At 39.1% G+C, this 26,745-nt stretch overlaps 1 protein-coding gene across 1 annotated transcript in view; it reads right to left on the bottom strand.

Annotated features, from left to right (window-relative positions):
- cdh8 (cadherin 8) overlaps window positions 1-26,745 on the bottom strand; it is a 98,896-nt gene that overhangs the window by 16,574 nt on the left and 55,577 nt on the right. The window contains exons 4-7 of the mRNA XM_085413397.1: window positions 20,539-20,658; window positions 13,557-13,724; window positions 13,102-13,289; window positions 1,605-1,852 (exon numbers count right to left, since the gene is read on the bottom strand). Of these exons, the coding sequence (XP_085269523.1) occupies window positions 1,605-1,852; window positions 13,102-13,289; window positions 13,557-13,724; window positions 20,539-20,658 (724 nt within the window). The remainder of the gene's footprint in view (window positions 1-1,604; window positions 1,853-13,101; window positions 13,290-13,556; window positions 13,725-20,538; window positions 20,659-26,745) is intronic.

Here is a 26,745-nt window from a genome sequence, read left to right as displayed (position 1 = left end):
TATTTTCTCAGAAAAATGCTCAGAGTCACAATACATGCTAACACCAAACTCCAGAGCTGGAAGTGAAATCCAGTGGTCTTTAGTAAGAGTGGTGCAACATACTGAGACCCCCATGACAATAATTTGCTCCATCTCACCAGACAGATCACCTTAATGTGCTAGTTTAAAGCAAATTGTTCTGGCAAAATGCAACCTGGTGTTTGTTTGTATTTTGTTTCCCATGAAGAATGGCACATAAAGTTTTTTTTTACTGCATTCTATGACCTGGTCACCATTTCTTCTGCTTTCTATTTTAGATTAAAATTAGCTTAATTAAAAAAAATAATCTTGAAGCAATGCAACCGTTTCACTGCAAAATATTAAATTAGTGATTAAGAGCTTAGAGATTTTTTCTGCAATAAGTTCAACTAATAAAGAAAGAGAAATAAATATAAATTGCAAATATAGAAATGATCTAGTCAATCACTCAATTTTCACTGTCTCATGTTCAAAATAGTTCAAATGTGCCAAGACTGTGCCAAGAATGTGTTGATATGTGGACAGTTCCATTGCAACAAATGGCCAAAGAGATCATGTCAGCAGGGTTCTGCCATCTGCAGCCACACTCATTCATTATTTAATTACTTTTTCTTTCAATAATGATCCACTGAAGAGAGCAAATAGCAAAAGTATGTGAACACAACTAGCTATTAAAGCTACACCCACTTCAGAGTAAAATGCAATTATGAGATTATTGTATTTAATTATGAAGTGGACTTTCACACACTTAGAATATAATTTCACTAATTTATAGACTACCTTGTCACTCTCCCCAACACAGACTTTCACTAAAAAACATAAGAGCACCGTGACGTAAAACTGAGTTTTAAGGCCAAGGATGTCATTATATATGAAATATCCTTCTCTATTTACCAGGGAAGCAACATGCATCTGTGGGGTTCAATTCCTCCTGGCAATCTCATCACTAAACATGAGGATGACACCAGAAAAGAAAAAAAAATAGAACGAACGGCCACTGCTCTATAACCTCAGCCAATCTATGAAACCCAGCCTGCTCTCTACCATGCAATTACACACAACCTGTTGAGTGTTGTCCCGGGAATGCGGTCAGCAAGTCACTGGAGAATTAATGAAATGCCAAGATGGAGGGAGAGAAATTGCCTGTATAACCTATCCTCAAGGTGCCCTTGTGGTATTTCCAAGACTAAGTCACACTAGAAGAGAGTACAGCAGGCCTGGTCATACAATGAAAGATAAAGTTGTGCGGCCTTCAACTCATAATCTACTTTTTTTCTGTACATTTGTGGAAATGAGAACAATCATTGAGTCCCTTCCTCACTGCAGAAGACACTACCACATTCTCCAAAGGTCAAAGACATGAGGCGGTTTAATTGCATGGCTCACTGTCAACCATTTTATTAAAACAAGTCATTATAGCCTGAAAAGGTTCATTTTGTTAACCTTCTCTCCACTGTTTGAAGTCAACGTACTTTTTGTGTGTGTGTGCAGATTTTGCTACCATTCTGCTGTGGTCAGTTAACAGCAAATAGTTTTGAGGCAAAGGTGGAAATTCTGTCACAGGCTTAATGTTAACTGCATCTTACCTGATAGGGCTCCCAGTAGCATCCGGGTCCCTGGCAGTGACTGTGCCTATGATCTTGTTGATGGGCGCGTTCTCATCCACTTCTAATAAGTACATAGGTTTGGAGAAAACAGGAGGCTCATCTGAGTCTTCAACCACAATTTTCACTGTAGCTGTGTCCTTAAAGGGCCCATTACTCCTGGGTTCTGAGCGGATGTTGGTAGCTTCAACTTTGAGTGTGTAGTTTCTCTTGCTCTCATAGTCTAAAGGCTGTAATGAGAAGATGAAACAGAAGTTTTATTTTAATTAACTAACCCTGCACCAAAATGTAATGTACAGTCCAGGGGTAAAAAGTAGAGTGGAGTGCAAGTGTTTAAGGATTGTATATCCTTGGCATTGATAACTTTAATACTGATTGTCATTCAACGCAAAACTGAACACCCTTGACATATGATGAAGACATGTGGTGTTATATTATGTATTCAGATAATGTTTTAAGCTTTTGAAAAAAATTTTTAATTGCAGCTGGTGTTTGAAAGGTATGGATGTTCACTATGCAGTAAGGGTCCAATGAAAGACAATGGTGGGTTTTATTAGGTGACATGTAAGAGCCTGTGTTTTTGGAGCTGGAGTATAGGGAACCTACATTTACCCTTTTAATCTAATTAACTATATACAATCCAATTAATATTACCTCGAACTCTGCCAGGTTATAAAAACATAAAAAGAGTCTAAAAGTGTTTACTACAACTTTTTATGTTTGATAATTAGGTATATTTCTCTAATGGGGTGATCGTGGCTCAAAGAGTTGGCAGTTCGTCATGTAACCGGAAGGTTGCCGGTTCCTTGGGCAAGACGCTTCACCTACCGCCTACTGGTGATGGCCAGAGGGACCGATAGCGCGATATGGCAGCGTCGCTCTGTCAGTCTGTCCCAGGACAGCTGTGGCTACAACATTATTATTAATGTTCCTAAATGTAAAATTTTAAATAATTAAATAATTTTATAATAATACATTATTTTAAAAAATCTGTTAAAATTAATAATATTATTATAATTAATAATAATGTATTTGGTGTAAGGTACCAATCAATCAATCAAAAATCTAATAATGTTATCATTAAATTGTTAAAATGTAAATAACATGGCTCGCACATATCTCATCAATCACACACAATATAAAAAAAAAAACAACTATTTATCTAGCATTAAAGTGGCGAGAACCAATATATTTGTTTTTTACGTGTCCCCAAACCCCTGGCAGCATCGGTGCCAAGACCAGCAAATCACACTCAAAGTCTCAGCGTGTAAAAACTTACCGTACTCTTAACGGCACTTGCTTTAACCGGCTCTAAGCATATTCATATTGCACACAGACATTATTTTTGAAGAGATTGTGACTGCCTATGATAATGTCTAAGCTATTTGTATATTCTAGCAAGCCATTTTATTTGGCCAGAATTTATTTCAACATCACAACACATCAATTAGTCACTGTGCAATTTTCAGAGTTATATAACCTGAAAATATTTTTCAACCATTATCAACATGAAAGAACCGAAATCTCATCGCTAAAGCTTTCAGTTAGAGTAGATTATTGGCACTTTCATACTGCTATCACAACCAGCTCACAGAACGTAAATGAGACAGGTGTTTATAGAAGACTACCAATGAAAGGAGTAATTTTACAGAGGGAAATAAAAACACTTTGTACAGGAACATCTCATTGTGTGACTCGAATATCTATTTAATCTTTTTTTTTTTCTCAATTGATGGCCCATCATTAATATTTCAAAGAAAGAGGATAGTAACAATTTTACTCTCTTGGCATCTCTGAGGGCACCCCAGACTGTCACGATTTCATTCTGAATCACCTCTGGTCGCTCTCATACTACTAGAATAATGGGATCAAGTCACTTCCACGCTCCATAACCAGGATTTATAGGAAAATCAAAACTGGGCCTTGCCGCTTGAGGGGACAAGAGCTGGCTTGGGGGAGAGAGAAGGACTTGGAAGAGAGAGATGAACAAAACGAGAAATGTATTCAGTTAGAGAAGGTAGGAGTGCGAAAGAGGAATTGCCCCTGAGCTCCTAGAGGGCCAGTGCTGAGAGATCAGGGGCCAGAATGTGCAGGTGGGTGGAGGAGTGTCTTGGGGCCCAGCTTTGAGACACCAGCAAGAGCCGGAGGGACGCTGGAAGTGACCTGAGGCTCTGACTTCCACACTTCTACATTTCTGTCATCAGGCCACTAGTAGACCAAAGGCTCTGAGGCCTCTCCACGGTCGGAGGAGCTCTTTGGAACACTCATTATTAACCTCCTCTTCTTTTCCTCCTCACCCTCCTCCTCACTTGACACCCACCCTCTTCTGCCATCCCTTCTTTTTCTCTCTCACTGATCCTGCCTTCTGTGCTGAGAAAGTACAGAGTGTGGCTGGATCTTGAGCCAATGGATTACGCTTTAATTCAGAGGTAGTGGAGAGTAAGAGCTTTTATAATGTTTGGCTGGACACTTGAAAAATATTCTATGGAAATGGAGAAATGGGGAAGACCTAAATTTTTATATGAATTATTTTTGGAATGGCATTTCATCTGTATATCATTATCATCTCAGCAAACATTTTGGCCCATTAAAGCTGTGGTTTCATTTTGCTTTTTTAAATTTAACACAGATATATGTAATTAAATTATGTTTCAGCAAATGGCTATTCTATGCTTTAGCAGGTGTTTAGTTAATATAATTTTAGAATTTTGTTGAGGTTAAAAAAATGATATGAGTCTAACTTTGAGAAACCAATTCCATATTATAAAGATGGTGATTATTGCAGGCTTAAAAGTACTTTTCTGAGCTGCTTCTTATTTATATAGCACCAGTGGCACTTAATATTACAAGCTTATGATCCAACAAGCTTACAAAGAGATCCCAAAAATCACACAACTCTCTATGAGCAAGGACTTAGTGATAGTGGGAAGGAAAAACTCCCTTTTAAAAAGACGTCCAGCAGAAACAGGCACAAGGAGAGGCTGTTACAGTGGGGCAAAAAAGTATTTAGTCAGCCACCGATTGTGCAAGTTCCCCCACCTAAAATGATGACAGAGGTCAGTAATTTGCACCAGAGGTACACTTCAACTGTGAGAGACAGAATGTGAAAGAAAAATCCATGAATCCACATGGTAGGATTTGTAAAGAATTTATTCGTAAATCAGGGTGGAAAATAAGTATTTGGTCAATAACAAAAATACAACTCAGTACTTTGTAACATAACCTTTGTTGGCAATAACAGAGGTCAAACGTTTACTATAGGTCTTTACCAGGTTTGCACACACAGTAGCTGGTATTTTGGCCCATTCCTCCATGCAGATCTTCTCGAGAGCAGTGATGTTTTGGGGCTGTCGCCGAGCAACACGGACTTTCAACTCCCGCCACAGATTTTCTATGGGGTTGAGGTCTGGAGACTGGCTAGGCCACTCCGGGACTTTCAAATGCTTCTTACGGAGCCACTCCTTTGTTGCCCGGGCGGTGTGTTTTGGATCATTGTCATGTTGGAAGACCCAGCCTCGTTTCATCTTCAAAGTTCTCACTGATGGAAGGAGGTTTTGGCTCAAAATCTCACCATACATGGCCCCATTCATTCTGTCCTTAACACGGATCAGTCGTCCTGTCCCCTTGGCAGAAAAACAGCCCCATAGCATGATGTTTCCACCCCCATGCTTCACAGTAGGTATGGTGTTCTTGGGATGCAACTCAGTATTCTTCTTCCTCCAAACACGACGAGTTGAGTTTATACCAAAAAGTTCTACTTTGGTTTCATCTGACCACATGACATTCTCCCAATCCTCTGCTGTATCATCCATGTGCTCTCTGGCAAACTTCAGACGGGCCTGGACATGCACTGGCTTCAGCAGCGGAACACGTCTGGCACTGCGGGATTTGATTCCCTGCCGTTGTAGTGTGTTACTGATGGTGACCTTTGTTACTTTGGTCCCAGCTCTCTGCAGGTCATTCACCAGGTCCCCCCGTGTGGTTCTGGGATCTTTGCTCACCGTTCTCATGATCATTTTGACCCCACGGGATGAGATCTTGCGTGGAGCCCCAGATCGAGGGAGATTATCAGTGGTCTTGTATGTCTTCCATTTTCTGATGATTGCTCCCACAGTTGATTTTTTCACACCAAGCTGCTTGCCTATTGTAGATTCACTCTTCCCAGTCTGGTGCAGGTCTACAATACTTTTCCTGGTGTCCTTCGAAAGCTCTTTGGTCTTGGCCATGGCGGAGTTTGGAGTCTGACTGTTTGAGGCTGTGGACAGGTGTCTTTTATACAGATGATGAGTTCAAACAGGTGCCATTCATACAGGTAACGAGTGGGGGACAGAAAAGCTTCTTACAGAAGACGTTACAGGTCTGTGAGAGCCAGAGATTTTCCTTGTTTGAGGTGACCAAAAACTTATTTTCCACCCTAATTTACGAATAAATTCTTTACAAATCCTAACATGTGAATTCATGGATTTTTTTTTCACATTCTGTCTCTCACAGTTGAAGTGTACCTCTGGTGCAAATTACTGACCTCTGTCATCATTTTAAGTGGGGGAACTTGCACAATCGGTGGCTGACTAAATACTTTTTTGCCCCACTGTATCTGCCACATTATTGTAAACAATTGGGGGTGAGGGGAAAGAGGAGGTGGCAGAGAGAGAGACAGGACAAGAGGCAAATTTAGGAGAGAGAGTTTAGCAATTGCTAATGTTTAAAAAAAAGAAAAAGAAAGAAAAAATGTGTGAAAAGGAAACATCCAGTGCATTCTGGGACATAAGCATAATTAGCATAACTAAGGGAGAGTTCAGGGTTACCAGTTTTCAGACTAATCTTAATAATACAGAGGGTGTCTGCCTCCTGAATCCAAACTGGAAGCTGGTTCCACAGTATAAGGGCCTGACAGTTTATGTGTCTGCCTCTCATTCTACTTTTAATTTTGCTAGGAAACAAAAAATAAGGCTGCAGTCTGAGATTAAAGTGAACTTGGTATAAGTACAGCAATTTTCTTTCTTTACAATATAGTTACTCACTACTACTACTACTCTAAAAGTAAAGATGGCGCCGGTGTACGTGGCTGCTCGTCTGTCGCTGTCAGTTTTGTTTGTTTTTATATTGCTCCTGTCGTGTGTCACTCAAGAAATCGGGTCATTACTGGTGTACGATCGCCAATCGCTTCTGAACCTCCGAAGTTCTGGACAAAATACAGCTCCATTTTCTAACGGAGGTCAGAATTCATGGTGTCCGTTGCTGTCACATATCCCAACTTGCCCATGCCGTGCAGTCATGCTACCTCCCCGGCGTAGACGTCGGGGTAGGCGCAGTGGTCGGCTGGTTAAACTCAAGATCTCTTTAGCACACCATCCCACTACCGTCAAAGGAATACAGAGATTATTTCCTGGAGTTTTTGTGCACCGACGTTTCCTGGACCCCGTGGGTTCCTGCCTCATCCCCGTGGTCTGCCAGGATGATGCGCCGCTCCTCCGTGACCCCTGTCCCCCTCGGCTCAACGTGCGCCGGGCGAACCTCCGCAATCTGAGGCCGCTGTGTCGGACCCCCTGTGCCGCTGGGGTTTTTACCTCATCCCCGGCTCCTGTCAGGATTGGGCTGGTAAACGCCAGATCGCTGGTGAACAAATCTTTTATTCTGAATGAGTTATTCACCTCCTGGAGACTAGACTTCATGTGTGTCACGGAGACTTGGCTTAATACTGGTGAGTCCAGTACTTTATCTGAACTCTTACCAGCGGGTTGTTCCTATTTTAACACACCAAGGACATCAGGGAGAGGAGGAGGTACGGCGGTTGTTTTTAAAAAGGATTTTAAATGTAAACAGTGTGTTTTACAGCCCTCGTTTTCCAGCTTTGAGCTCACGTGTTTTGAAGTTAATCGCTCTAACTCTGTGCTCTTTGCTGTTATTTATCGTCCCCCTAAATACAATAAGAATTTCATAAATGACTTTTCAGAATTTCTAGCTGGGATTATGCCCAACTACGATCATGTTCTTATTGTGGGAGATTTTAATATCCATGTCTGCTGTCCTGATAAACCTCTGGTGAAGGAGTTTTTAAGCCTCATTGACTCTTTTAATCTGGTCCAGTCCGTACCTGGTCCCACACATGAACACGGACACACACTAGACCTGGTCTTGTCACACAGTCTACCTGTGTCTAATGTGGAAGTGACTGACACTGCTTTCTCTGACCATATGGCTGTATTATTTGATGCTGTGTTTTCACGCACTACAGCTCAAACCGGTGCTCCTGTTCGCCGCTGTCGGATTATTAACCCTTTCACTGCTGCCCAGTTCTCAACTGCTTTTAACCAGCTGTCTATCCCCGCCGATCGTACTCCCTTGGACACAGAGAACCTCAGCTCCTGGTTTCAATCTTCTTGCCTAACCATTCTGGACTCTGTGGCACCATTAAAAACCAGGAAGCCCAAGGCTGAAACCGATCCTTGGTTTAATGACGCCACTCGGACTGTGAGGAGGGAGTGTCGTAGAGCTGAACGCAGATGGAAGAGGGACAAACTGCAGGTGTCTCTTCAAATCCTAAAGGACTGCTGGCGCCTCTATCAGGATGCAATCAAAGAGGCTAAAAGAAAATACTTCTCAAAGATCATTTCCTCCAACAGTCACAATCCACGTGTGTTATTTAAATCTATTGACTTAGTCTTAAATGCTCCACAAAGTGACTGTTTGGAGGCCTCTCATAAACTGTCTAATGATTTTATGTGTTTTTTCATTGAGAAGGTTGCAACCACGTGGGCTCTCATTTCTTCTCCTGAGTCTGACCCCTCTGTCTTGATCCCTTGCTCTGCTGTTTTTAACCAGTTTGAGCCTGTGTCTCTTTCTTATTTAGAGGATGTGGTTGGCCACCTGAGGCCCTCTGGTTCCCCAAATGATCCTGTCCCACCACAATTTTTTAAGGAGATTTTTCCTAGCATAGGCCAGGCTGTTCTTAGTGTTATAAACAGCAGTTTAATATCTGGTGTAGTCCCTGCTAATTTTAAGCATGCGGTAGTACAACCCTTGCTTAAGAAACCTGCCCTGGACCACACTGTATTGGCTAACTACAGACCTATCTCCAAGTTGTCTTTTATGTCTAAAATCTTAGAGAAAATTGTACATTGCCAATTGATGGATTTTTTAAATGAGAATGGTATCCTGGAGGTCTTTCAATCAGGTTTTAAAAACTTGCATAGCACGGAGTCAGCACTCTTAAAGGTTTTTAATGATATCCTCCTTTCCTGTGACTCTGGCAATCATATTGTTCTTGTCCTCCTTGACCTAACAGCTGCCTTTGACACTGTAGATCACAACATTTTACTGTCTCGCTTGCACCATCTTGCAGGCATTCGTGGTACTGCTTTGAAATGGTTTAGGTCTTATCTTTGCGACAGAACTTTTAGTGTTAACTTTTTAGGGTATGAGTCTTCCTCTGCCACTTTTCAGTCTGGGGTCCCGCAGGGCTCAATTTTAGGGCCTCTGCTTTTTTCATTATATTTACAGCCCCTGGGAACCATCCTCAGAAGGCATGGAATATCCTTCCACTGCTATGCTGACGACTGTCAGATCTATCTGCCTCTGAAGCAGAACGATGCCTTCTCTATTAAGCCACTTTTAGCATGTCTAGAAGACATTAAATCTTGGATGTCCCTAAACTTTCTAAGATGCAATTCCAGCAAAACTGAGGTCATTCTGTTTGGTCCTAGTGGACCTTGTGAACCCTCAGCTATTGATTTGGGACCCCTGGCAGAGTATTTTAAATCTGTTGTTACAAACCTGGGTTTTAAGATGGACAGTGATTTTAAATTAGATAGTCAAATTAGGGGTACTGTCAAGTCCAGTTTTTATCATCTAAGGCGCTTGGCAAAGATAAGACCTATTTTATCTCAGCCGCATCTTGAAACGGTAATCCATGCTTTTATTTCATGTCGTTTAGATTACTGTAATGCACTATATTGTGGAGTTAGTCAGCATCTTCTCTCTCGTCTGCAGCTGGTCCAAAATTCTGCTGCACGACTTTTAACCAGAACTCGTAAAAGAGAGCACATAACTCCCGTCCTGGCTTCACTCCATTGGCTGCCTGTATATCTTAGAGTTCACTTTAAAATTCTCATGTTTGTGTTTAAATGTTTAAATGGTCTTGCCCCAACTTACCTCTCTGAGCTTCTGCATCCTTACTCACCCCCCAGGTCTCTCAGGTCAGCTGACAAGCTGCTCCTGGAGGTACCCAGGTCCAAGAGGAAGCTCAGAGGGGACAGGGCCTTCTCTATTGCTGCTCCTAATCTGTGGAACAATCTTTCCCAGCACATTAGAGAGGCCCCTTCACTGTCCACTTTTAAAACACGTCTTAAAACTCATTTTTACTCTTTGGCTTATGACACAGTCTGACCCTGATTTTATTGTTTTAATCTAATGTGCTGATTTTATTGTTTTAAATGTGTTTATATATATATTACTTATCTTATATTATTATTACTATTTTTCTCATTTTTTTTAACATGCTCAATGTATCATGTTTGGCATGTCAAGTGTACAGCACTTTGTGTTCAGCTCGTGGCTGATCTGAAAGCGCTATATAAATAAATTGCTTGCTTGCTTGCTTGCTTACTACTCACATGGGTTTGCTTTTCTCTTGTTAACATATTTCAGTATAACTCCCATGTGATATTATGTAGAAAGAACTCATTACATTTGTTTCCAGTGTCCTAACAGCAAAGGGGAAGAGAGAGGCTTTGAGGCATATTTAATTATACCAAATCCACTTTAAGGAAAACATAGTTGTAAACAGCTTCTTTAATTACCCTTGTTACTAAGTAATTTTAATTATTTTTTGATACAAATTGCAAAATCAAATAAAGCATCTATTCAAACTTCTATTTTAAAACTATTTAATAGCATGAAAACAGAATACAAGTCATATTATGACCAGTTCAAATTATTAATTCAATAAACAAACAGAGTGCTTTCACTGAATAGTCCAGGGAGAGCCACTTTGATTTTTATTAGCATGCATGGCGGCACTGTTATGGAGCTAGTGTTGAGAGATTCATGAGTGCAAAATCAAATGAGTAGAACTACGAGACATTACGCAGCAAACTTTGCATAGTCATGCTATATTCTCCAATGTTCCCACCAAACAACATAGCTTAATTGAACATCTGCAAGTATTTAAAACAGATAAAGAAAAGGCACAAACAGCAAAAGAAGAACCGTTCCTGTTTTTTCAGTGTTAACACTATCTTTGCTGTCGTGTCCCACCCCACCGTGTCATTCTTCTTTCTCACTCAAGCGTTAGCATCAAATCAGTATGTACACACAGGCCATTTAGAGACTTCAAAGTTCAGCACTGGCTGCAGGGGTGAAAGCTCAGCATCCCACTAACATCTCTCGACAGGCCTGGGGGCTAGTAGATAAAAAGCTTAAAACTCAAACAGAAAAGAATCTCTCCCCTGGTTTGTGCCTCTCCAGCCTCAGATCAATATGATTTAACCTTGCCGCAAAGTATCTTTAATAATTTTAATTCTGCATTAGATGGGAGTTCATAGACGTGTTCCCTTGTTGACAGAGACTAGGCGTGTTTGGGAAAAAACGTTATGTTAAAGGTTTAATCTGTCACACTGGATGGTGGATAAGTGGTGAAGGTACAGAATAGAAGAAGAAAAGTGAAACAACTGCTTCGTAAATTCCTTTCAACTTGAGACACTGTCATCTGGAGGGATGAGAAAACAGTGAGTGTGCAAATGTCTTGCTACTTTCCCAGTGCATTATCATCTATCTTGCTTCAGTTATGTAGGCAGCAAACTCAGGGCCACAGAGAGAAAACTGAGTAGACATGGGAAGACTGAGTGTCTCTGTGGGACATGGAAGTGGAGGTTGCCTAAAAGACTAACACATTTGACATTTGCTTTGTCAACAGTTAGAGATTTTATGACTTTGTGTCAAGTTTGTTCTGCAGCGCTGATGTTTTCTTTAGTGGCAATGAATTGTAGTCCCAGCAGATTGCCTTAGCTCTTATACATTCCACCCCCACACAGTTCATTGTTCACACTTTGACAAAGTCACACCACATGTCCTTGGGGTAATGTCATTTTACATCACAATGCAAAAGCATTGTGCATTTGAATGATACGTAGTCCTCAGCAGACACTGAACCAACCATGACTTAAGACTTAAAACCCTCCTCCATCAATCATGTGTATGATTCAGTCTATGTAAATATCTTCTACCAAGCTGAGCTTCTGTGGACTTTGAATATATAGAATACATACATATATAATAGATTTATAAATAGCATGTGCAGTGGTATGTTTGATATTGTTGAAATCTCAGTTTGATTTTCTACAGATGTCCTTGTGATACAGGTGCATCCAGATTTTCCTGCAGGTTATTAAAATGCATTGTACTTTTCAAATTTGAATTTATTATACTTTGGTATTAAGCACGGTATGGGAGGGGGTGCTCTAAGTGTTTACTGGCAAGTGATGACATCTAAACTTCTCAAGCTCTGAACCTGGAGGAAATATTGATATTCCGTGGCTAAAAATGTATAATAATGTATAATAATGTATGAAAATTGCTGGGATTCTTGGATACTTGTTCTACTAGCAGCACGGGATGAGTCTTATATGCTGTACTGTTGGCCTGATGTACTGCCTCGAGGTGAAAGGTTACATTTTGTGACAGAAATAATATTCTTTGATTTTTCTCAAAACCATACATCTGAAAACATCTTGATGAACAATGAGCATTGCCTTTTCTTCTCTAAAATATTGCAACTGTACCTTTGAACAAGGCGATTAACAAGCAACTGTTTTACTAAAGTTACTTTAGGGCCAAACTTTCGCACTGCAGTTTTGTGTTCAGTCCATCTGCTCTTATGGTGATGATGCCAGCAAAACTGAATTTGAGCAAACTTTGAATGTGGGGAGAACAAATTTACAATATGTACCAGTTTACCTTGAGCTAAGAGAAATACAACTGAATGGACTGTAATGCAAAATAAAAGTGTCTTCTCTCAACTCTTAGTCCAACGTATTCTCCAACTTAATGTCAATTCACACACAGTCTGCATTACTTCTGGCAAAAAGAATATTGTTAAAAATTACCTTTAAACTTATTCCTACTATTTATCTTCTTTCATAGATTTTTCTGAATAAAAGAAAAGTAGGTTTTAGAAATGTATTAAAAAAAATGCTCCTTTAGCCTCCAAGCTACTCAGGGGGAAGGCTTTCAGTGTTTAATATTTGATGGTGTACTGTTGAGTACTGCCTTCTCTAAAAGCATATGAAAAAAAATCGCTAGAAGAAGTACAGAAGAACGAGACCTACTGAGAAGGGGATTTAAACATCAATCTTTATACTGTATTGACTTATATGTATGGGAAGTAAAATAACTGATTTACTTAAATTGATTATAGAAACAGAAAAGAAAGAGACAGAAAAAAAGCCAATCAGCTCTTATCCTGACATCATCTAGGTCTTACTTTTCTGAGCTGTAGAATCCCTTCCTGTGTCGTTGCGTTCGTAATAATCTCAAACACGCCTTGGTCGTCTCCTTCGATGATGCTGTACGTCGACTTGGCATTCTCACCGATGTCGCGGTCATTTGCTTTCACCTTGCCACCCTCTTTCCCTAATGGTAGGTCTTCAGGGATCACAAACTCATACAAACCTGAGGATGAACAGACACAGCTTTTTGGTTTCTAGAAACGTTGATCAAATTAAGCACAATTACCGAAGCATATTACACTACTGCATCATCATTAGACATTTCACAGTTAGAGGAATTAGTTTCTGAGGAGCATGTATGATGACATTTACAAAATAACATTTCTTTTTCCTAATTATTACCAATCAGAGAAATGCTCATTTAGAGCAGCAGTAATTTCTTTTCCCTCTTTATTCAATTTGGGATGGGTAAGGTTATGAAGTTACTTACTTTTAGAGAACTTTGGTGGATTGTCATTGATGTCTTGTAGTGTGATGCTGACAGTAGTAGTTCCAGACAAACCACCCATGTGACCTCCCATGTCTTTAGCTTGAATGACCACCTGATAATCCTCTCTCATCTCACGATCCATCCCATGCAGAGCAATTCTTATGGTTGCTGGAGGTGGAAACAGTTCATAACACATTCACCCAATTATAAATTTGACTGATATACTCTGCACATAATTGTAATGATGCTCATGTGAGTAAACGTAAGGAAGCGCAAGGAAAAAAAGGCATGCAGTCACCTTCATGCTCACATTATTCCCCAGTTTATAACATGCATTATTTTAGACCATGACCTTACCAAACATGAACCCCATACCCAGCAGGGTTAAAGATTTCCCTGCAGGCTTAGTCTCAGAAAAAGCACAGTCTGAGTGAATGTAGTAAGGTGCCCACGACTGAGCCAGTCGCAGCACTGAGAATCAGCTGTGTTTGTTTTTGAATGTGTTGTTCCACCGTCTGAAGTCATTTGTATTCTGATTGAGTGTGAATTATGCTGTCTGTCTTGTATAATCTTGAATATTGTATGCAGAATGGACCTTATTGACTCTGCCGCAGCACTGAATATAAAAAGGGCTCAGCACCGGCATATACGGATAATCCACTCAGGAAACAGAGGCCCGCAGGATCATCAAATGAATATAAAACCCCTCATAAAAGCCAGGCTTTGGCATGACACCCTGCCTTGGTCCTGAGCTGCCTCAGACAATGATAATATGCTTGGCTATGATGGGAAACATGGGAGGGGTTAGAATGTTGTCTGTGTCTGCATTTTATTCTACAGATAGATTTTTCCTCAGAGAAATTTCAGGGTCAGTTGTGCTTTTGGAGGTCACACACGACACAGACGATTTAAACAAAAAGAGAAAATGAAGGACAATAGTTGGACACCTCTTCAGTAAGACTGTACTGAAAAAAAAACAATGCCCTTGTTGTTCGAGTAATTTATTAAAGGAAGTCTTTTTCAAATATGTTATTATTATTTTCACAAGAAAAATATACATTTAGTGACTGTGGGGTGGAAAGACCAATGTGACTTGGACCAGTTGATAACACTGGGGTAATTGATTACTACTCCCATGTTCTAACCTTGAATGGGATTTTTCTGTCCACCAAATATGATGTCTTGATTTTTGCTCGTGTTTTATTAGCAGTAATTCTGCTTGACTTTTTTTCCTGCTTCTACAAACAGCTGAAAGTATAAAACTTACATTTCAAATTAACTCATTTTCTAATTAAACAATTGTATAAAATTTAGTTATTTTGTGTTGAAGGGTTTGTGGCGGAGGTGTGGTCCGGGGCGCGGCTGCACGGGAGGAGTGGTGCAGTGAGCTCGACGGGGCGGTGCTGGTAAGAACAGCTCATGGCGATTTTGGACTGATGGTGGTTTTCCTTCCCTTTATATAGTGAGGCGGAGAGGAGTGGAGGGCGCTAAGGGAAAAGAGACACACATCAGCTGGGATCGAGAGCTGTCAGTCTGTGCGTCATATTATCTGCTGTGTTAATATCAATAAATGTGGTCCTTGGCAATACGGATCTGCGTGTGTGTGCTTGGGCCTGGTATACTCCACAGGGTTCGATGTACTTTATTTTTGTTATTTATTTATTTTTGTTTAACAAAGGTTATTTTCTGACCTGGATGCACAATGTCAGTCCTTAACCAATGGGATTGTTTTTCTCGCCTTGACTGTTCCTGTTTGGTTATGCTAGTAAGGCTGCTTAGCCCACACCCGCCATAGCTGCACCTGTAAGAGGAACGTGGTTGCTGATTTGGAGACCCGAAGCTGTTTTTATGAATACACAGTGCTTTGCACTGGTGAGTAACTGAACTGTTATAGCCGCTGATCGGCTTGCTGAAATGTTGATGTTGTTCGCTTGGGAAACAAATGCTAACGGTGAAGGTCCTGCGCAAGTAGCTAGCGGGTACTATCTAAACTCACAATCCTGTTTGTTCACTGTTATCTGAGAACTTATTAGCTATTGTAGGTTAAGAAAAACAGCATGCATACCTGTTGCATTGAAATGTTTTGTTGTGTTATTTTTATTCACCATTGCTGTTAATTAACAAGGAGGAGAGTATATTGATTCTTCTGCTAGGAGCAGTGTGGATTAGATCTATGGACCTGATTAATTTTAGTTTTATGATTGGTGATAACTACATTGCCACGTAACGCAAAAAATTTTGAATTTGATAGTTGTACAACACGTTAGAAACAGAAATTTGAAACTGATTTTGTTCATGCTTTTTCCCTGAAGCAGAAATGTTTATGGATAATTGTTAGTTAAGTATGTACAATGTTCATTTGGAGTAACTCTGACCTCACTCTTAGGTCAGGTTTTTTGATTTGGAGATCAAGGAGCTGAGACTCTACAGAGAGCTTCGAATTACAGACCTTCTGGAAAATCCATAGAAGAAGAATGATCTTCCATTACAATGGATGGCAAGCCACAGCCCATATGGAACTGAATCTTGCAGTCTGGTTGCCTGAATTGTGGTAGGACAAACTGTGCAAATCATACATCGATCATCGGATTGAGCTCACACCAATAAACTGCCCAGATCACCTAACAGGCCTGAACTGGATCACACTGACAATTTAAAAGATCCGGGTCTAACTTTCTTTTCTTTATTTGTTGGGGGTCTCTGTGTCCGCACACTATTTTGGTTATTGTTGTTAGTTGTAATACAGTGCACAAAAATTTCTAATACAACTTAAGCATTGCTTCATCGTTTATATGGTTGTGTTTTCATTGTGGCGTCCTCTTGGCTCCTGACATTCCTGAAGTCTTCTGATTTGGCCATCGTCTATTATTTTTGTTACACACTGGTTACAAACATGCTATGTATAAAATTATTGAGGAAGTATCTTGGGTAAAACCAAACTTCTACATGTTTGTACATTTAGTGAACCGCATGTATTGTCACGTCAACAAAATAAGCTTGAAAACATTCGAGAATCTTTTTTTTTTCTTTTTTTTAAATCAGTGAAGTAGAATGATATGAATAGAGCTATAGATGATTACACCAAGGACACACTTGTGATATTATTTGAAAGAATACTTACAGAAAATCTATTTGAAATTGTTTTTAAAAAAGTAACAACAACACAGCTCTTGTGTTACATGTATATACTCTCTCTTACATGGGACACCCTTAGATGGCCTCAAAGATGAAGTGTGTAAAACCAGCATTTCATCAGCATCACCAAGTCATTGCAGTTTTAATGAATAGGCAGATATTATATAGAGAAATAGGATTTTAAATTACTTCTCTCTAATTTTAGCTCTGAGCTCTGATGTGCAATAACAAGGTAGACCTACCATCCGAAATGCAAACAAACAAATCAATAAGGAAAAAGAGCTACACAAACAAGTTACTTTTCCTCCTCCACACACACACACACACACACACACACACACACACACACACACACACACACACACACACACACTCTTCCGTCATCCTGCTACAAGCAACACCGTCATCTCTGTTGATCATTGTTAATTATTCAAATTAATTCCTAATCACTGAAAAGGGAAGATAGACAAACACTCATTTCCATAGATATTTGTTTCAACTTTTTTTTTTTCATCGACCATTAACCAAGTGATGAATTGGGGCATGATGTTTATTTATTTATTGAATGCTTTTCATTTCCAGTGTGGTGTTGTAAGTGTCAAATGCATTCTAATGGTTGTTTTCCCCTTACCTTTTATTTTTCATTAACATTCATTAAAACATCTGGCTCACTTGAATGAGCCATCTGCATGTGCACAGCGATCACACAAAGCATGAATGTTAATCCTTAAACTGTCCATTCAGCCCCCTCTCGACAGCCCAAGGTCCAGCTGTAGAGGCTTCGAGATTACGACACCTATACCAGTGAGGACAAGCCCGGTTTTTATGTGTTGAAATTATGAAAGTTCATTCTAATTATGTACATAAATTTTGAGTCCTCCTTTCTTGAAGCTTGTTTATTGTGTGTTGTTTTCCAAATTGTGAGCCGTCAATTTCCATCTCATTTCTTATTAATGTAATTTCACCATTATTTAATCATATTGCTTACAGACACATGTTAAAAAGTCAGCTGAAAAAGCAATTAAAGATCCAATCTAGAATATGTTTTGAGATAACTTTATGCACCATGACGCTGCTGAAGAGTCTGCCTTGTGAAAGGAAGAAGTAATTATTATCATTGCCATTATTTGGAATTCATAACCCAGTGATGTTATGGACCACAGCATCATAGGAGTGCTGCCCCATTAGGACTTAGGACTTGAAGTCAGCTGAGCAAAACATGCAACTCACTGATGCAAAGCTCTCATATAAATCTCATTTGGGTTTCAATAATGAATTCCACGCAACTCGTGGGGAACTGTACAGTACCGTTCACTGTTCAAATGTGTTGACGTTACTTATCCAAGTTACACTTCATTGCTTGATTTATCCACTGAAAAAAGTTGGAATTGTATCTTTAGCCACATACATTCCCACTGTGGCCAAAGCACTTGCTGATAGCGGGTCATATGATTGTTGGGGTTTTCTCTGTTTTCTTTATAATATTGTAGGATCTGTACCTTCCAACATTAAGCACCTTGAGGGAAATGTTGTTGTGATTTGGTGCTGTATAAATGAAATGAAACTGAATTGAATTGAAAATTCATGCAAATTCTATCCTTCCTTTTATAAAAGGTTATGAATGTATAAGGTCCATTTAGTATTGTTCAGTGCCATCCCGAGTGACTGAGTACAAAAGCCATGGTTAGTTAATTTATTATAAAGATCCCCCTTAATTAATACTGCCAATATACAATATTTTATTTTTATTTCATGAAAATATTTTTGCATACTTAGATAGTCTTTTTGTTAAATCAAAATGATATGTTATGCAATATATTATGAACCAGTGTGTGTGGACTATATTTGTGTTTCATTCATTTCTATCAAGTTGCTCCATTACATTCATATCTGTTGTTTCAATCAAATCTGTACACCCCTTGGAACAGTTACAATGCTCCCAGGAAAAAAACTTGTTTGCCACTGCGTATGGTATAAATATTGAAACATAAATGTACATGAATGAACAGCTGTAGAGGGGAATTGTAGCAAAAGGGAGTGAGCCAGGAAGCCACATTTAACAGCACCCCCATGCAGCAATAACCTACAAGCATAAAAAAAACAGATGGTCTGAGTTACATGCAGAACTGATGTTTTTACACAACTTTTCAAACTATTACATTGTCAGGCTGCCTTTTTACAGACATGTAATTTTGTCCCTTACAGCTTTGTTGAATAGAGTTGAAGTTGCATGATAATGGAGACATACAGCATTTGTTATAATAGTTAAGTGTCAGACTATATCCTCTTTTAGTCCTTACAGAAGGTGTTTGCACTTTATGCATAAATGCAATGCAACAGACTGCTATCACCTCAGGTGGGCAAGCAGGTGGGGAAGCTGTTGCATCTCCACCTGTTGGAATTAGTTCAACCTGTAGCACCTGCTAGCAGTGCACATGTTAAAAGCAGGATATCACTCTCAGCTCTTCTGTTAGTATTTATTTTGTATTTGAATCCCAAGTATTGGCAGCACATAGATATGAGGTACCAGAAAGTCGACTACATTAGAAATGAGCGGTTCCAAACTAAACTAAACTTCCATTAAAATATATTTTAGAGTGGATAAGTATACAGCCTAAATAACACAATAAAGGGGAGCTTCCTCACAGTATTTCATATCATGAATGGACCTTACTGCAAAAAACTCCACTTCAAGTCAGCCACCGGTTTGCAGTGGGATCAGGATCAACTCATAGTATGCATCAGTGTTTTATTATAGTGATTTTAAATGGGAAAACAATTAAGCCTTGTGACTATAAAGGGCTTAAAAAATCCAGTCAAGTATTAATGCAATTTGTGCTGCGTAACCCTAAAACCTCTAAAATATTATCAGCTATTTAGTGAGATAACTTTCAAAATGTTTCAGTTACTGTTTAAACTTTCAATCTTTTTGATAGCTGATCAGATACAGAGTTGGGTCCATAAAGCTTAAAGCAGTCCCTATAGTTCAGGTGTGTCCTTAAAATACTTAGATTTATGCATAAGCTTGACCTTGGTAAAGTTATTCCTGTCATTTGGACATACTTAACCAGAAACTTGTCCACATAGTGATATACCACAACTTGACCTGAGATGACATTGTAAGCTCATTTATCTAGCTCAAAGCAGGTAATGAAAAAGGACAGTGTTTAAATACTAAAAGGTTCTGGCCTGATGTGCATGGCCCTGTCTAGAAGAAAAAGCCTTATGAAATAATCCTTAGATGGAATCACCATCTCTCTGTAAAACCTATTTCTTTCCTTTTTGTCCCGTTATGAACGCCGTGTTCATTCATTGCATTTTGTAATACATTATGCTCTCCACTGGTTAGAAGCAGACAAAGGACTTGCACATTGTATTAGCTCCCATTAAATTTAATGAAGCAACGTTTTGATCTCACAGAAATCTTCGTCAGGCTTTGTCAAGCAAACAATGAATAACAGCACAAAGGGCTTTGCCTGCTCCATAAAGGTGCCCTCCATTTTTTTCTCCTTATTTAAAATCACTCTGATTACACGAGACCTATAAACTATTGCATGTTTCCTTTTTTTTTCTTTTGTTTTTTACTTAATATGCAACTAAATGTCATCCTGCACAGATGGCTCCTAAAAACAAAGGAAATGTAATTAAAATAAAATAAATTCCCTAGTTTGCATGTGCAAATATTTTAAATGCATGAATTTTTAAACCCACATGATTGTTAACTCACACAAGACTTGGAATCTGAGGTTTAATCAGCTTTTCCTTCATGAACGCAATGGAGTATTTGATCAAACTAATACTTTAGCTTAAGCCTAAAATTCAGCAATTATCAAGAAATTAGACTTACCTGAGTTGGGGTCAACAGAGAAATATGGTTGTCCCTCCAGTATGCTGTAGACTAGCTTAGCGCTGTTTCCGTACACCGGATCATCGGCATCTGTAGCTGTTACTGTGATAACTGAGGTACCTGTGGTGCAGAAAGACAAATGTATAAACATCCCTACAGGAAATGATCTCCATGTCTCTGTAAACTAAAATTCTAAGTGCTGAGTGAATCCAAATGAGACTCTAGTCCCATTTATCCCATCTTGTTCCACGTAAGGCCCCAATCACACAGGCCTAGAAACCAGCCTAGTGAATGCAAGTGGTTGCCAGTGGTTGCTTTAAAATCAGTTGCTAAAGGCCCATTCGTGGAGGCCTGGAGAACAATCCTAGTAACCACCTTTTGCAAGATATAAGTGTGTATTCTGCAACCATTAGCCTAGTTGAGCCTAGTTGAGGTTGCTTGTTGTCATAAAATTGGTCATTGTAGCTGGTTTCTGAAGTGGTCATTTACATGGAAAATTTACATGAAAAACACTGACTAGTCTGCAGACACTACTGGCCAAGTATTGAAAACTGCAATACAAACTGGAAATAACATTTGTTCTGTCTTACTACTGCGACCAATACATTTTAAAGTGTGAAATTTCTGCTTTGGAAGCAAACATTCTCTTGCCGGATTGGATGAGTGTGTGCAGACATGTCAGTGTATTCCGTTCAAACTATGGGTAACCGTAGCAATCTGTTAGCAGTAAAAGCAATCACAAGGAAGTGTTTGGTGCAGCACCCAATTGTGGGCGATTTCACATGGCAACAACCAGGAACCTCCAGTAACTACTTGCCGAACAGAAACATTTTTCTGTTTTGACCAGAGGTTGCCAGTGGGCAGTGTTGGGAAGGTTACTTTTAAAATGTATTCCACTACAGAATACAGAATACATGCCCCAAAATGTATTTCGTAACGTATTCCGTTACGTTACTCAATGATAGTAACGTATTCTGAATACTTTGGATTACTTAATACATTATCATGCTTTTTACAACTACATGAATGTACTATTGCTGTATGATTTATTATTTTTACTGAAGGTTATTCACCATATCAATACCAACTAGATTTTTAAATCTTAATATAAAATGAGTAACAGTAGGGTGGACATTAGGTAAGGCTGCACTTTTTGCAGCGATCTCAAATATGGCATGAAAAATGGATCTGAAGATTTTATAATGAAAGTTTCAGTTAAGTGTGCAAAGAAGTTATTTAATTGTTAATTAACTGTCCTTTCTGTGGCATCTAGTGTGTCAGTGACATATATTTGTGTGTTAGATATTAATATAGCAGGCAAAGCAATTGCAGACATGTATGGGCAAATTAGACTACTTTTTTCACAGCTTTTGATCTTTCAGAACAGCAGACAGCATAAGTATTACTCTGTTGATGGTTATTTGATATTTGGATGTAACCACAAAGAAAACACTTCTCCTTCCATTAAAGTAGCGTGTTTATTAAGTTTAGTTTGTCAAATAAAAGTTTTTAAGTTTAAAATTAAAGGCTGTGTTGGTGTAAGTGTTGGCTCATGTATTTTTTAATTCTTATGGGATATCAAGCATTCTTTATCAATTACAGCAATTAAGAATTACCTTCACACCATCAGTATTCAAACATAAATAAACTTCTTTTTTACACCAGCTTTATAAGGTCTTTATAAGTAAAATGTATCCAAGGACTTTCATCAATATTCCAAGTCAGTCAAATGCTCAAATCAGGAAATACATTAGTGGCAATTCAATCCACCATTCACCTGTCCATCAAAAGGTATCGGGACAAAACGAGCACTGAAAATATTGATATAAAGAGGCAATTCGCGTAATTAAAATCATCCATTTTAATCCAAAGTGACCTAACTCCTCATGAGTCTCAGGGTGTGGGAGAGCATTTGAGAAGAAAAAAGAGAAAAGAACCCGATGTGCTGACAGTGAGCAACAAGCTGGCAGAAAGCTACAGATGGTATGGTAATTGTTTCTGTGAAAGATGTTTAGAGGTGTTCTGACAACAAAGTGAGATGTCCCCAGTCACAGACGGCGGAGGTCCTGCCACAGGCACCTAAATCTGTCCGCTGCAACTGAAAATGCTTGTTGCGCAAAGACCTGTGACAAGTTAAGTGCTCTGGCTCCAGAACTCTGATTCAGATGTTCGGCTATGGATTAAATAACGAAAAATAAATAAAAAAATAAAATAAATTTGCCAGATGTAATATGAGCAGTTGTTCCATAGTTTACAAAGTGTAACCCGCAAATCAGACATCTGTATTCTGTTGGTGTATCATCTTCTGCTATTTCTACAAGCACCGAAACAATTTTCATCAAGCCTGCTCACCAGTGTGCACCACAGTAATGACTTACTACTTCTAACCAATAAGGACTCAAACAATCTGAAAATACATGTTTAATATTCACATCAAATAGCTTCAGTAGTGTTTACCAACTGCAAAATAAAATGGGTTAAAAAATTGCAAATAAGATGACTTTCGCATCCATGTGGTGCAGTTTTTGATCTTATCTCCCATTTTATGCCGTCAGCTACACGTGTCACCTGCTGATTAATAGTCACAGCCGTGTCTGCGGTCTTGTAACAGCAAAACAAAGCAAAAGCCCCTTTGCACTCTAACTGGTGTAGCAGTTTCACTGTTGCAACCCAATTATTTCACAGGGAGAGAACCTCAAGTGGTCCTCTGAGACTGAGGTGTTCCAGTAATTCATAGTCTTATGATGACCCGTGCTGTTGTGTTGCCAAGGCTTACCTTGTAAATTTCCTGAGCTTGTTACACCCCATGCCTTTTGCAGTGTTTAGATCATAGCAGATCAATGAGCTCTTTTTCTCTGTTTCTGCTCACTGCACTAGCACTGACAAAAAAAAAAAAACAGAAGAAGAAAAGAACCAAAACAAAAAAACAACAACACCCAGCGCAACTTGAGTTTCAGCTGCTAATACACTTAAATAGATGCATTGCTTTTATCTGCTGAAACTGTCATTCACATGAACTGTTCTCAGTCTACATTAAATAGAAATTTTTCACATTTCAGTATCTATTAATGTTTCAAACTCTACTCAACAGAAACTGCATGTGCACTGAAGAAAAATCAGTATGAGGGCCTCTATGTGACAGCCCTGCCAGAGCACCTGATGTAAAGTGGAAATTTCCAACAAACGTGCTACATAAGTGAATGAAGTATTACATAAATTGGTTGACAGAATTTAAGGAAACATAATTATTTGAATTATATCTCACAGATGTGTGCATTAATCCAAATTGGAGCGCTCGTACTGTATTTTCAGGAAGCAAATTATATCCTGCGTGCCATAGGTGTTTGCCAATTGTCAAATGAATAAAATGAAAGACAGCAAGGAAATTGCACCTCCCTTTTTCAGAGATACAGAGCCTTATCTGCCTTAAAGTTAAATTACTACTACTGCAGAGGGAGAAGGCAGCCATCTACACATCCCTAATTATGAAAAGTACCTTCGTACTTCTAAAAGGTGTCTGACTATTGCAAACAGGCTTTAGAAATTCAGTTACACTATGGATTGAAGTAGGGAAGTAGGGGTAGGAAAAAAATCTTCATAAAAACAGTGGAACCAGTGAGGCATGAAATAGCTCCCTCTTTCTTTCCCTCCCACAAGGGTAAAATGCTCCTCACTACCCCTGATAAAAAAAAATGAGGGATTAGGAAAGCCAGTGTTTTGGTCCTGTTTCAAATCAGTGCAGATTAGCTCGTCCTTCCCCTTGATAATGCAGAGAATTCAGGGACACTGCAGAAATGGATGCAGCTGTAGGCCAGGCAATGGGCACAGAAACTCAATTGTAGGAGGAATATTGTCTCTGGCTTTTATTTGAAGCCTGTAGCATTGTGGCGACTACAATAATAGCAACACAACATCTACAGTATAAATGTCCAGGGATGAAAAATATGAATGGTTGCTAAAAACAAAAAACATGCAGGAACGGATTAAGGATGTAAAAAGCCTACAATGGAATATGAAAACTATTCAGTAGAATGTCTTGCACACATCTTTCTTCCTCAAAAGTGTTGCATATTCTTGGTCAGACCTGTTACATACATGGAAGAAACGTGTAATTGCGCTATTTGGTGTCTAAAGGGATTTGTCTCACCTGTTTCCTACTGCTTAGCACATGCAAAGACTCAGAAAGAGTGCACAGAAGCTTCTCCCGGGAAAGCAAATCTCCCTCTATTGGTTTGGGCAGTGGCCCGCAGGGGAAAGCACATTAAGCCTGTATGAAAATACAGCCTGCGTTTACGGGTGTTTTCCCACATTAAGTGTAATCTCATTAATCATGTTCTGAAGTTCACAGGATTTAATACCACACCAATAATTTAAACACAAACTCATTCTCAAAGGACATCATTACTGTACAGTGTGTGAAAATTTACAGCCGTAGTGTTTTGGTTGAAGGGCATGTGGTGGCTAAAAGGTTCCTCGTGATAAAGACACGGGGGTCTATCCTTATGTTTTACCAAGCGACAGAAATAATAGGGCTCACACTTCCTATTTACTCTGTACACTGGCTCGGTGATAGGAAATCAATAGGAATCTTTCTTGAACCAGAGAGGGGATAAATTGGGAGATGCAGCCCAGTGTGACACACAATGGCTGTGGAAGGACGCTGCGGCTTATTTTCAATAACACATTGTACTGTAACACAGCTTGATCTGTATAGTTTGCTTATTTCCTTAGAAGAAATATAAGTATAATCAAACAGACCAAAGTAGTAAAACTTGCTGTGCAGAACAAGGAAAAAAGACAAAGTTTTAGCATTAAAATCTTCTGAAGCTTTATCTTTGAATCAAGATTTTATTTCACCTGTCAGCAGAATCTTCACTTTTAAACCACAAGATTTCTGTCAAAAAGAAAGCATTATTAAGTTCCATTATTATGCTCATTTTCCACAACTAGGATATACTGTAGGATCAGCTGCTGTACAAAAACCTTTGCCCAGTTTCTGACACTGCACTAAGTCTTCGTTATAATGTTAACTGCATACACATACTGGTTGCATTTTCTAACTGATAAACTCCTCTTTTTCCTTTATTGCCCCAAATTCACCCTCAGCATGCTTAGTACAATTCAGCAAATCGCACCGCAGGAAAGCACTCCTGAGTTCAAGTACCATCACACCTATAATCACTCCAAAGAATGTGTCATTACAGTTCATTTACTAACACTGGAATGCTACAATTCTCCTCCACATCTGTCTGTCCAACAAGCATGGCAGCTGTGTAACACCTCAGCTCTTCTCAGCTTGGACCAGCTCAGAACCGTGAAGGGTAGAAGACAGGGGGCATTCATATGTATGCAAGCACTGAGCCATGGAGAAGGGATATCACTGAGGCATGGGGAGAGCTGTGGGCTGCATGAGGCGTGGTGCTAACAGTGCCCTGCTGTGAGCCCTACCCGGGTAAAACAATACTGTTTATGTCTGACTGGCTTTACACTGTGGGTGTTGAAAGAGAGAGAGAGAAACCAGGATGGATAGACAGAAAAGAAGATGGGCGTACACATAGGTGCACAGAAGATTAAATAGCTTGTTGCTTAATATGCAGATTAGACACTGATATTACAATATTTTCTTTGAGGAAAAAAATTGATAAAACAAAATTTAATTCTATTAAAACAACCTTTTTCTGAGGAGAAAAATTAAAAAGTCGTATTTGAAAATTTAAATATTTGAATATCTTAATACGATTTTGTTAACTCCCAATGGCTATAGTGTGTTTGCTATAAAGCTGTCTGATTTTCTTTAGCTATCTGCTCAACTAACTAATTTTATCAAAATGAAACTAAATCAATCAATGAATAAATAAATCTTGCCCAGCACCAAAAAGCACAAACTCAAAGCTACCAATCAGGTGGTGACCATAGTGGAGCAAAGTAGAGCTTAAACAAGATTGAATACTGGACATGCATTCTTCTTCTCATCTGAAACACAACTGTTGATGTGTGGTTTTTGTCTATATTTTACTGTATTATATGTTTGCAGCAAGCAAAACTATCAGTCACTTCAGTGTACACGATTAAGAAAAATGTGAAAGGGATACTTCAATTCATTGAAGTGCTGTTGTATTTATCATTACACCCCGTATACTTACATCAGCAGATTGATGCCAGCTGTACCAGCACAGAATTGAATCAATGTGCTGCTCTGGACAGTGC

Source organism: Rhamphochromis longiceps, linkage group LG1 (assembly GCF_057381845.1).
Source record: "Rhamphochromis longiceps isolate RC_006_pf linkage group LG1, R_longiceps_female_GT1.1, whole genome shotgun sequence".
Classification (NCBI taxonomy): domain Eukaryota; kingdom Metazoa; phylum Chordata; class Actinopteri; order Cichliformes; family Cichlidae; genus Rhamphochromis; species Rhamphochromis longiceps.
This window is presented reverse-complemented; position numbering and strand designations above follow the sequence as displayed.